The following is a 13,145-nucleotide window of genomic DNA, read 5'->3' as shown; positions in this document are numbered from 1 at the left end:
TTAACAATGGTGAAGATTGAGAGAGACTGGATATTTGAGATGCTGCTTTTCTATGGTCTCCTTCATAAACAAATTCTTCTTGAGAAGGAAGATGAAAGATTAGATAATGAATGGTAGCTCATGAGGGTAATGGTGACAAGGAATGTGGGGTTTTGGGCTGTATATGCAAAACAGCTTTTTTCTAATGTTTTTGATGCTGAAAAATCTTGGGAGTGAATTAATTAAGAATTGAAGCTCTCATACTGGGATTCTGGAGAATAGGGACAAGTAAGGTCTTTGATCAAATTAAAGTGCTGACAAGTTCTGGTAACTATGGAGTGAATTCTTACCACTGTTCCTTCCTAGCAAAGAATTAACATAAATTCAAAGTACAAGCTTTGGCCTAAGTTCCCTAAAAGCCATTTGAGCTAATGATAATAACTTGAGATTTCAGGAGGAAGGCTATGATATCTGGTTCCAAAACCTTCTGCCCCTGAGCTCATGGATGCCAAATATTTGTCTTCTTATCCAGAAAATGTTGCTAAATTTCAGAGGAACGTTATTTTAGTGGAATTCCTTTATTAGAGAGAAGCAAGTACAAGTTTCATATTTTCTAATGCTGTGCAGCACGCTAGCTTGGATTATTAATGTTATAAAAAGTGCAAAATGAGGTTGGATTGTAATTTTATACTCCTAATGAATGTCTGTCTTCTAGGGTCCTGTTTCCTACCATATATAAGTGACAAAACAATGATCTTCATCTTACAGAATACTTATTTTGTGAGTTATGTGGGAGTCTTTTGCTTTCCTCTGTTTAATAAAATATAGTTTTTTAGAGCCATTCATGCAAGTTCTTCCCTGTACCCTTTAAGTTTTACTCGGGAAGAGCAAGTTCAAAATATTGTTAAGCATCAGAGAGAAATGCTGGGTCGCAGGCAGAGCTGAGATGATCCTGAAGCACTTTTAAACAGGGAAATGCTCATAGTTCAGGAAGTTGCAAAACTGTGAACTTTCATCCACAGGCTCCAACAGATTGTCCTGTGTTGCTTTAGATGTAAAGCAGGATGGTCTTTTATGTCCATTTTCTTAACTGTAAATATGATTGCTTTCACTAGAAATAATATTAACTTAGTAATAAGCACTTCGGTGATTATCTAACATTAGTATCTGATGAAAATAGTGCATAGATGAACATGCTTATTGAGTAGAAGAAATAATTGAAGCTGAAACAAGGAATTTCATCTTTTCTTTCTCAGTCTTCTTCCTAGTTTTGTCACCAACTCATCTTTTGGAGATGTGAGAGCCTCTCTTGTGGCAGGATGCTGAGTGTTTCTTTTGATCTTCCCTCCAGGCTGGCAAATAAGCAGGACAGAGAAGGAGCTCTGTCAGAAGCAGATGTGATCGAGTCCTTATCTCTGGAAAGGCTGGTTAATGAACACAAGTGTCTCTGTCAAATTGTAAGTAGATTTTCAGATGCTGTATTTTCTCATATCTGTGTAAAGCTTCCATTAAGGTAGGCTACATGGCATAAAACTGAAATTTAAATGTAGTATTCATTGTCCTGTGAAGAAAAAACCTAGCAGGAAGTCGTTGTGGGGGAAGCCAAAACCAGAAGGCTTTATGAAAGCTGCTTAATATTGGTCAGTATTTCAGATAATATATCCAAATTAGTAGTCCCTGAAGTTTTTCTTTAGGCCTTTGTTTTAATCTCCCAGTGTCTTAGATAGGGCTTTGCTTCCACAATCTTTTCCTGATGGCAATAAAAAACATTTTGAAAGACAATGAGGGTTGTGGTGTTATTAACCAAGATAAGAAGGCAGTTTTGCAAAACCATTTAAGCTTTGGATTTTAAAAATAAAAACTAATTTTAATTCATTAGGGAGATTTGCAAAATTTATAGAGCACTACATACTGCTATTTTCTCTAATAGCTGAGTTAGAGCAGGGCATAGCTCTGTTTATTATGTCATGATTATCTGAGTGTTTTTCTTAGTGCACTTTTGCACTATGCACATATAGCAATCATAAAAATTAAATTTGCAAGTTCATCCTTGTTTGTTTTTTCCCAAGGAGCTTCTGTGCCAAAAATATTTTCTTGAAAAATATTCAGTAAAAAATGACCTGAAAGATACTAGTGTATTCCAATACATCTCAATTGTTTAATTTCTGACATGCTGTTCTTGTTCTTTATTTATATTTTGTGTGTAATTAGGAAAGACACCAGATCACGCACTCTTAAGACTGTTTCATACTCTAATGGACACCTTCTGTACCAGGCTCTTCAAAGATAAACATGGTCCCAAATTCCTTCAGTAGGAGGACTCCTGGGGTCAGTTTAAGCAGAGGCATTGTGAAACAAGATGGAAAGTTAGGCAATGACCAAAAAAACTTTTGTTTCTTCTTGTACTTAGTTTTCCACTAGATCTTTAAATTTCACCACAAAGTATTAAAGCAAAATGAAGGAGTAATTTGACAGTGTCAGTGAGAATGACCTTCCTCTTTTTATTATTTAATGTCTGTATATTCAATTTTTCTAAATTTTTATATTTTGTAACCAAACTGGAGCAACTATAATCTTGGTGCAAATTGAGAAGAACATTGCCCCAGTGCTGGCCAGTGTTTGATCTCAGTTTTCTCAGAGAAACAAGTTGTAGACATCTTCTATACATCTCCTTCTTGAGTAGATTCTGCTGGAGGGTATTGTAAGGTTCCGTAGTGAAAAGGACTCATATTTGAACCTTAATTTAAACATAGCTGGTCAGAATATTTTTTTTCTGTTGTAAATTGAAAAACATTCCATATCTGACTGTGGTGCCATTTAAATCCTTGTCAGATGGAGAGAGCACTGAGAGCTTTTCACATGTTGGCATTGGAGAGTCTCTTTTAATCTTCATAAAAACAAATCATGAACACTATCAGTGTAAAATATCATCTCTACATGTCACACAGAGCTGGATCTATTCAGTTGTTATTCAGAGAATGTTTTAAAAGACACATAGAGTGTTCCAAAACAATCTGGAAAACAGTTCCCAGGAGATTTTAAGAGAACATCTTTTCCATGTTCCAAGCTTGAATCCAAAAAGCTTTTTTTGTCCCAATTAAAGCCTATTTTACTTGTCCTCCTGAAAATTTTTCATTTCCTCCTGAAATGAAAAATTAAGAGGAAATTATTCTTTTCCTACTTGCAGTTTCACCTTATGTTTTTGAAGGCTATTTTCCTATCTCCCTGAAGTGCTTTAATCTCAAGAGAGGCGCTCTTGGTCCTTCAGTGTTTTCTTACCAGATGTGTTTTCAGAACTATTTCAGAACTATTTCCTCAATGAGGTTTGTTTTCTCTTTCAACAGATTTGCCTAGATCATGTTTCTCTCACTTGCTACTGAGAGTATAATGACAAAAAGTATTACTCCCATTGACTTGCCATGCCTGTTCTGATGTAAAAAATTGGTTTGACAGCTTTTCTGTCAAATTCACAGGAGATTTTATTTACCCCCGAGGTGCTTATGAACACGTTGAACTTTTTTTCATGAAATGAAGCAAAGCTGATTCTCTTTCATCTCAGATTTTTTCCATTTTGATTGATAAATCTAGCATGGACTATTTTTAACCCATAATTCTCAGTGTTTTAGAAGCTTCACAGTCAACAGTCATTGTTCAGCTAATTTCTTGTTTCCAGTCAAGGAATGTGTTCTGAACTGCAAATTTTTCTCTCCTTTTCCATATATTTACAGGAGCCTTGCTCAGCAATCATGGGCTGTGGGAAAAAAATTGACAAATCAATCAAAAAGGGATTATTTTGGCTTCTCCATATCATAGCAAAAGATTTTGATGCCTTAAGTGAGCGCATCCAGAGAGACACTACAGAGCAGAAGGTGCTTGAGGAGCAGAAGAAACTGGAACGAGCTGAGCGAGTCAGGAGGATACGGGAGCAGAGGTATTTTCCTGTGATTCCCCACTCCATCCCTTCCTCCCTTCTCTGAGATATTTGGGTCATTCCTGTGCATAGATCTTCTGGGAACCAGGCTATCCAGGATTTAAAGCTTACAAGCCAAAAGTCTTGAAGTTTTTGCCTATTCATTCCCTTTATTTGATTTGCTGGAAATGTACTGTGAATGAGAATTGCAAAGTAGTTGTGGCATAAATTTGGCCTTACTAATATAACTTCACAGAAGGCTGACCTAAAAAATAATTCCTGTGATTTAATCTGAAGTTACCTTCTAAAATAAAGTATTAAGTTAGAGTCTTTAACTTATATGTGAATATCAAAGACTAGATATGAAAATTTATTCAATACTATGCTTAATAAACTTCAGGATATCCAACAGGTGAGGCATGAAGGAACTAAAGATGATGCAGCGAGGGAATGCAGGATAACTGATTTATTACTCCCTTTCAAATCCCTTTCTGGTCTTCAGCAGCCTGCTGGGGTGCTTGTGAAGAGCTGATGTGAATCATTTTACTGGGGCATTCTTAAAATATTTGCTGAGCACCCCTGTCCTCTCCTCTGCCTCATATAGGCAGAGAATTTTGAGTCTCAGTTACTATGAGAAGTAGCTGGGAAGTATCTTAGACTCTATTCTGGCTGTTTTGGTTTAAATAAGCAAGTAAATTACTAAAGTACATTTTAAACAGCTGCAACTTGACATGGTCTTCATATATTTTTCAAAAATTTCTAAAAAATTGGTTTGCTCCTAATCTACCACATGTCTCTGCACACACAAAACCTCCTGACCATATTGGATTTGTTGGGTTTATGCGACACTGAGAGGTGTAGTGGAGAGGCTGACATTGTTCTCTATAAAATTTATGGCTTCTTCATAATTCTTTTTTCATTCTTCCTCTTTCCCCTTCCCTTGCCCCCAAAAAATGTCCCCAAAACCAAACACCAAAACTACTGAAACAACATAAACCCAACAACAATGCTAAAGGGAAAAAGAAGAAGGAAATGCACCTGAGGAGGAAGACCCTGAGCCTGGGAAATGTGGAAACCCCTTCCAGCCTATATCTGCTGTAATCTCTGAGGTAGGAGAATATGTGGAAATCTGGATCTGTTTAGAACTATCACTAACAAATGTCCGAGAGGGAAGGAGAAAAAGGAAAGAGTTTTTCTAAGCCTGTCTGCACAGCACTTCTTTAATTCTTTCTTTAATCTTGGCAGCCTTGTTTTCTGTGCATTGAATTAACGTTTTCATGATAAGAAAACCCTTATTGATTAGGGAACAAAAGTTTTGTAGACACAGTAAAATAAATGTAAACACATGACCGAAAACATTTCCTAATTAAACTCCTGCGATTCAGAAGTGGAAAATATTCAAGGTCTATTAGTTTCTTCTAAGGTGTTTTAGTGATGTGGTGAGTCATATCAAATCTTCCTGACATCTTGAGTTATTCAGATTTGTGAGCATAACCTCTTTTCAGTTGAAAATAGACTCTTGAGAATTTTTTATTAATTTTGAAATATGAAAATCACGTTCATATTAAAGTTTCCTTAACCTACATTTCTGAGTTAATATTATTTTTATTCAGTTGCCTGGAGATAACACAATCTAAAGAAACACGTAAACTTTTCCAGCAAGTAATTCAAACATTTGCTTTTTTCCAAGACAAAAGCCCCCATATCCACAGAACGTGTCAAGGCAGCCTTATGCACAATAATCCATTAAGCAATAACATCAAAAACAAGAAAATGAAGGTGCAGCTGTGAATATTGCAGAGATGGTGATTTAATGATACAGAATTGTAAAGCAGCCAGTCATTGAGGCTGTATGCCACAATAGGTATTTATCCAAACTGGGATAGCATTTTCTGGAGACTTAGGCTCTGTGCATCTGTACTTTTTTAACTAACACATAAAAAAATAGTTGAGGAGAAAGAAAGTAGAAGGTTGTTTTTGTTTTTTTTTGTTTTTTTTTTTTTTAATAGGACCAAAAATAAAACAAGAAAATGGGCAATAAAGCTAAAGATCCTTTTGTTTTATAATTCCCCCTCCCTTCCTCTGGATAGGATATCGGAAATTTAATTTCTTCATATATTTGAAAATAAATTCTATGCTAAATGTAGGATGTATGGGGAATATTTTTATTTTTTAATAACCTTCCTGTCTTACTAGTCATTTTACAGCATTAGAAGTCATTTAAAAATTCTTGTCCTTTTTGTTAGAATGAAAAACAGCTGGAAAAGGAAAAGAAGAGACAAAAGTTGGAGACTGAAAAGGCTACAATTGTCTTGAAATCCCAAGCAGAGCAGGACCACTTATCAAGTAGCAGTAGCCAAAACACAAATGATAGTAGGCTGGAAAGGTCCAACTCTACAACTGCCCAGCTTTTGCAGCATGCAGAAGAGAGTGACCAACAAGCCTCAGAATGCCTTGACTCAGGTGAACTGCTGCCTTTTAAATCATTTCATGTGATTTTTCTCATGGTTGTTCCTTCTGTCCATGTTATTTGTCATGATACCACATCCCAATGTCATCTATTGGAAACACAAAAATGCAGGAGTAAGTTATATAAGTTGAATTTCTTCATGGAAATTTCTTCATAGAGTTATCATATATTTTATGCCCACAGCTTACTTTTTATAGCAAAATGTTGTGTGACTTATATTTCCCATAATTTATGTCTAAGTTTGGACTGAAAGCTCTGATGTATTCTCCCCAACAATTGTATTATAATCTTATGTAGGATATTACCTGAATATAACTGTAGGATATGTAATGGGTTTTTCTTTTCTGTTGGATGTAGATAACAATAAGAAAAAAAGTAAAAAACCAAAATTAAAAAGGGGCCACAGAGTAGAACCTGTCAATGCAGAGGACTCTCTTCCCAAGAATCCTACACCACCAGCAGCCCTTCCACCAGGTAAGTGTAAAAACAGTAATTGATGTCTCAATTTGTAGTTGGTAATCCTTTAAAAGTCTCATTGTGCACGATGAAATGGGACTGGTTTTCATACAGAGAGGAGCTACTAAACCTTTCTCTCTAGAAAATCTTTAATGCAGTTTCCCACTTCATGATATGAACTTCCAGCAGTATTGATTTGGCCTGTTCCATGGAGAAAATGTCATTTTCCCAAAAATAGAGCCAGAAACTTGATTACTCACTGAAGTGATTAAAAATAACAATATTTTTAAGATTAATCAGTTTATTTTTTTAAGTATTTCATTATTCCTTACCATGGATGCAATGTAGTGCTTGGGCATTTCTAAATGCTTTGATTTCTCCCAAGGAGATGTGGGGTCTGTACAGCTCAGAATAATCCAGCGCAGTCATGGAATGCTCTGACAGTTTTTGTTTTCCTGTAGTTGGATGGGGAACTCCCAAACTTAATAGACTTGGAAAACTTGAGCCTCTTGGTGAAACACATCATCCTGGTAATTGAAAGTATTTGGAGCTTTGTACCTTTTTAAACCATTCTCCATTGTCCATTCACTTCTACATTCACTTCATTCTTTGTCTGTTTTTCATTTCTAAATTCCAGTTTTCACTGACCAAAAGCTTTCCCTTTTGCTTAGTAGAAAGCATCTTTTTGATTTTTTTCAAGTCTTATATTTTATTAGGAAAAAGAATGAGTTCTCTCCAATTTCCTCATAAAGTTTAAAGTGGCATGGCATATCAGAAGTTGTTAATGATGTGAAGTTATTTGCACCTAAAAATTATAAAGTGACACATTGCATTTAAAATGAAAATTTTTAACTGGAAATATCAAGGTGCAATAGGCAGTCTTGATTTCTTGCTTCAATAATGACTACTTTCTATTTTTGGAAGATTGTGGAAGACTTTTTCCTATGTTGATGTTACATTTTTTCCTGAGTTTGAGATGATAGCCTTTTCATTTTTCTTACATTTTTATTTTTCAAGTTTTGAAAAGTGAATTTGGAGACATGTGGAACACAAGAACAAGGAACTTTTCTGCCAGAGAACCAAAAAATGCCTGAAGGGGAAATAAGATATCTAAACCCAAAATATTTATTTCTCACAAGAAGGAAAGTCATGTGCTTAAAATGTGATTTGTAATGTTGATCCTAAATCCATCTTGCTCTTTTTTTTAAAGGCAAATAGAGAGAAGGTGACAAGAAATGAAAGCCAGATGAAGAGGTAGGGAGGGGAAGAAAAGGAACTCAATTTTTATCTGTGCCTAATGGAGGTGTTGTATTCTGTAGGAACAGCATGGGTGGGACCAAGAGGAAAAAAACCTGCCTAAGCTAGGTGTTAATTTTTAAAATAAGTACAATTTATTTAATATTTTGGAAATGGCAAATATGTTGGTAGGGAAATTCTCTTGACCAGAGATGTAAGAGCAAACTTGAAGTACTCAGAATTTATAGCTGAATTCCAGGCATTGCCTACTCTTTGGGAGATTTATTCTTTTTTCCGGGAATTTTGAACCACTCACAAGATTTCATACTTGCAAATCCTGGCAAGAAAACTGCTTTCAGGAAAGCACTATTTATAAATGAGCAAAGTTCTTCACATTCATAGCCCAGCACTGTCAAACCTTTAGTTAGGTCCTGATTTCCAAAAACATCATTTATTTATTTCATTTGCTTAAAGCAGCTGTGGGGTTTTAACTCTGTCAATTTGAGATCCATAAAATCAGAGAATTATTGAGATTGGAAAGGACCCTTAAGATCTTTGAGTTCCACTGTGAACCCAGCACTGCCAAGTCCATCCTGCACTGATTTAATTTCCTACCTGGCCTTGCCCATTTTCTCTTACACAACAGTGTTTTTCAATGAATTCTTACATATTTTGCACACTGAGAACCTGCTCCTCACTGGAAACTCAGAGTTTCCCTAAAACCATTGGACCCTACCTTGGATTCTTTGTTTATAATAATCCCTAAATTGCGTCTTTCTGAAAATCAACTTATGCTTTGTTGTCCCTTCAGCAGAGAAATAAATGAGTGTTGATTTTTTTTTTTTTCATTCCCCCACCTTTGCCCAAAATTCAAAGGTGGGTTTAAAAGCTTTTTCAGACATTCAAACTTTGTAATTACTCACTTATATTCACTGAAGACTGCAATTTTTTCAGTCATGCTCATAATTTTGGCACAACATGAGGTGATGAGTGCCTGTTTATTGTCATTGAGGAGGATACATTTGCAAGAATGTTAAACCTCTTTCATTATAGGAGGCAAGATTCTTTGCAAGTCCTAAAGTGCTCTGCCAGACCTCAAAAAATGGATGAATAAAACCATCCAGTGGAGACATTTTCATTGACCTTTGAATCATTTGTTGCAGTTTTCTTGCTGCTGTAATTAGTGCTATTGAAATCAAAATATTTATGACAATAACATAAATGTGTTCTCATTTTGCTGACTAAATGGAAAGATAATTAAAACCTCAGTCCTAGAGACAGCTCCACATATTCTTGAAGTAGTGTAGTCCAGTTTTCCTTTTGTTACTCTTAGCTCAGGAATGCAATTCTAACAGAAGTTATTGCATCTGTAGGACAAGTGGAATATATTCTTCTTGGAAAATGATGATTTATTAAAGCTGAATTTTGTGTTGGCAGGCCATCAAGGCTTTCTTGGGGAAGAGGTGGTCTGTATAAACAGATTGAGATTTGAATGCTTCAAAAAGCTGCTTTTTTTTTTTCTTGATTTCTACCTCTTTCCTCTTCCCATCTTCCATATTTTTTTGTTTGTGAAGTGCTTTGCATGTTCCAGTCTGCATGGTTTTTTTACTTTATATCCATTACAAATGCTTGAGAACACTTGTTACTCTCTTCTGATGTACTTACTAGCTTTGTCTTGTACAAATTTACCACTTTAAATTCCTTTATTGATTAAAGGAAATGCTGCAATTTTATCTAAAAATTCTGAAATAGTTCTTTTAGAAAGTTATTTTAGCTTGGAAGATAAATGCCATGCATAAATGGTTCCAAAATCTTGGATTCTGCTCATTATTATTGTCATTTAAAACTATGTTGTAGTGCAGTCTTGGATACAGCAACATACAAAGTTCAGTGTTTCATTTTTTCAGTGTTATTGTACACTTTGAATTTCTCCTTTCCCATTTTTAGGGATGCTTACAGATCCCCTTTGGGCTTGATCTTGCAAATGCTGATGCATGTGTAACAAAACGTAATTAAACCCTCGTTTGGCCAATCCATCTCTAGACATTAATTAGCACTAGGTTTGAAAGTTTGCTTGGAGGAATTAGCTCTAAACTCATAGAATAACCTGGCTTTCATTAAGGAAGTAATTTAGTAAACATTCTCTGAGCCAGAAAGGGGATAGGTGACAGATTGATGTGTTTTTCTGCTCTGGAATTTCTTCCACAGATTTCTATGGAAAGCCTCTGCCCCCGCTGACTCTACGCCAAAGACCCAACAGTGATACCCATGATGTCATTGCTTAACTGGAGCACAAAGAGAATTTTAAAAAAGCATAAATTAAAAATCCTATTTTTTTTATCCCTTGAAGGAACTTTTTTTATGTGACATTTTATCAGCATGTGACAACTAAACACGGAGTTCATCCTGTTGTGCTTAATGGTCAGACTTTATCATTTACTTTTCACATCACCAGCTCTTCTTCAGGATTTATGTGGTTTACTTGTGAAAAGACATGGCTGTAAGCCTGAAGAAAAACACCTTCAAGATCCCATAGTACTGGATTGTACATTCCCACCGAGACCTTTCTCCAGGTGCTGTGCAGGTGTTGGTATTTTTTCAGGGAATAAATTATTCTAAAGCGTTTTGTAAGATTCCTGTATGATAGGGTGAATATAGAAAGGTTAAACAAATATTGAATATATTTTTCTACCTTTTTATAAAATGAGTTGAAAGTTTGAATGGAGCTGTGTACCTACTACCAATGAAATGATACCTAGGGAGCATTATAAAGCTGATAGTCAAGTGCATAAAAATAAAATGTGTTTGACTCTTATATTTCTTTTATAGTACCTGTAATTTTTCTTAGGTATTACACTACATATTTAATATTTCTGACAATCTGAAGCAGAGGGTACGATAAAAAAATGAAAATAAATATATTTTATACAAAATAGTGCTATTTGAACTATCTGGAAGTTTTCTTACCTGATGTTTTCTTTGTTTTGTTAACTGAGTTTGACATAGGTAATAAATTCTGTGGAAAAAAATAGAGTGAATACTGTATTGTCTACTACAACAAACAGGAAAATTCACATAGTGGGAAATTTGCACTAATTAAATCATCAATTTTGATAGGAAACTGAATCAACCAGTATGCAGATGACCTCCCTCAGGTTTTAATCTCAATAATACTAAAATATCATCTTGCAAACTGAAGAAACCCTGGGTTTTTAAGGATTTCTTTAACACTTCCATGTAATGTGTTGAAAATCACATACCAGTTATATCTAAACAAGAAGGGTTGCAATTTGTTATATTCCTGTTTAAATGTTTTTACTGTTACATTGGAGACAACCAGTGGTGTATTTGTAAAGGTTCGTTGTTCTGCCACTTAATGACAGACAGGATGAAGGCCCCATCCAGGGGGTTTTCTGGAGAAGCAGTATTTGATAATTTTATGTTATGGTCTGTCATCAATAATGTGGTTTTACCAAAGGAGTTTAGATGTTGAAACAATGTGGTGTATTATGTGTTCAGCACTTTGAAATCCTTGCCACGCCCCCCTTGCAGCAAGGAGTTGAACAAACATCTGCCATATTAAAATGAAATAATTAAGATTTTTAAATAGTAAGATGGAATCAGTTTTAAGGATACTAAGTTTGGAATAGGTGGAGAGGTTTATTCCTCTATGTTTGCTAGTTTAGAGAAAGGAGGAAACAATTTCGATCTGACTACCAGCATGAGAATACTTTTGCTGTATTCTAATACTGGAACATGATTCAGTTGAATTATTCTCAGGATTTGGTCATTTTCCCTTCAGACAACACAATACTACGTGGAGGGGAGGTTGCACAAAAACATACATGTGCAATCTCCACTTGACTAACACTACTCTGTTACCACTTAAGTTTTTGGCTTAAAGGTCCTACTTTTGCAGACTTACTTTTTTACAGCCTCAATTTCTAGGAATGTATTACACTTTCGTTTTCCCTCTTTCCTACAATAAATCATGGAAGTTTTTATTAAAAATAAAGCTAAATACTGCTGTGGTAACAAATTTGAGAAACTAAAATGTTGATGCTTATATATGAACTGTGTGTTCTGTGTGTCGTGTGTGTGGACACATGTATCATTTTTGCTTTTAAAATAAATTTTACCAGTATGTGACCAATGTACTCAAAAATATTTTATAAGTTTTTGTTTATTAATATGCTTTGTAATTATTTACTATGCTGGGGGTTTTTTTCAGTAATTTATACTGCTATGACTTTTTATTTGCTCGAGATGACATTTATGTATAGAATAAAACTAATGTAAAGCCTCAACATGATTCCTGTTTTTACAGTTTTGTGGAAGTAAGTCTAGCCTATAAATATTTAAGGGCTGCAAGTCTCACATTCCTAGAATTCATGAAATAGTCCTAATAGATAGAATCTTTGCATATTTTTGCAGAGAAGTGTGATCAAATTTAGAATATACTGATAGATTGGCAATAAGTTGAGTGTATATGTATACCTGTAAAGAGCTTTGATAGTGCACTTTAAATAAAAGTTGTGCAGCTAAATTGAGAGCACAAATTAGATTTTGCCAGACTTTTTGTCATCCATATAATCACTTTAGAAATATATCAGTGCATGCACTAAGAGTATTTGTATTTAAATACAGGACTGTTAAGAACACAGAAATTCACTATTTAAGCAGAACATTTTGTGTTATCTGTATCTAGCATCTTGAATACATTTTAGACAAAATATTTTAGAGGTAAGTTAAAAGTATATTCTAAGAAGGAATAGTAATGTTCATTAACTGAATTAATGTGAGAGACTCAGTGCTTCAAAATAAGTTGTTCAGTTGTCTTCCCTTTTAGTTACATCCTAGAATCTGGAGGAAGACCTTAATTATAGATTTTGAGGTTTTTAAATCAAAATTATTAAAAATATACATATTTGGTATCCATTAGGTCTCTGGTGTGAGATTGGAAAGGATTGATGGACCGTTACAAGGTAAACAACATTGATTCTTTTTTTTCCTTTAAATAAGATTCAAGCAGTATTTTTTTCAGTAATATATTCCAGTATTTTAGTGGGAAGTTTACTACTGTAACATCAGGAT

The 13,145-nt window shown here is 34.8% G+C and overlaps 1 protein-coding gene across 4 annotated transcripts in view; it reads left to right on the top strand.

The window, feature by feature from the left end:
• Positions 1-12,358, top strand: part of ARL13B (ADP ribosylation factor like GTPase 13B) — a 33,419-nt gene extending 21,061 nt beyond the window's left edge. For 2 of the 4 annotated variants that reach the window (XM_036385304.1, XM_036385321.2), the window contains exons 5-11: positions 1,331-1,436; positions 3,708-3,910; positions 4,905-4,998; positions 6,136-6,352; positions 6,717-6,833; positions 7,277-7,345; positions 10,260-12,358. In XM_036385304.1, the coding sequence (XP_036241197.1) occupies positions 1,331-1,436; positions 3,708-3,910; positions 4,905-4,998; positions 6,136-6,352; positions 6,717-6,833; positions 7,277-7,345; positions 10,260-10,336 (883 nt within the window). In that variant the 3' untranslated portion in view covers positions 10,337-12,358. Of the gene's footprint in view, positions 1-1,330; positions 1,437-3,707; positions 3,911-4,904; positions 4,999-6,135; positions 6,353-6,716; positions 6,834-7,276; positions 7,346-8,025; positions 8,070-10,259 lie in introns of all 4 variants that reach the window. The other 2 variants (XM_036385312.1, XM_036385330.1) reach the window with 2 other exon arrangements.
• Positions 12,359-13,145: the final 787 nt, after the last annotated feature.

The sequence above is a fragment of the Molothrus ater genome, chromosome 2 (assembly GCF_012460135.2).
Source record: "Molothrus ater isolate BHLD 08-10-18 breed brown headed cowbird chromosome 2, BPBGC_Mater_1.1, whole genome shotgun sequence".
NCBI classification, from domain to species: domain Eukaryota; kingdom Metazoa; phylum Chordata; class Aves; order Passeriformes; family Icteridae; genus Molothrus; species Molothrus ater.
Note: the sequence above shows the minus strand (reverse complement) of the source record. Positions and strands in the feature narration are given on the sequence as shown.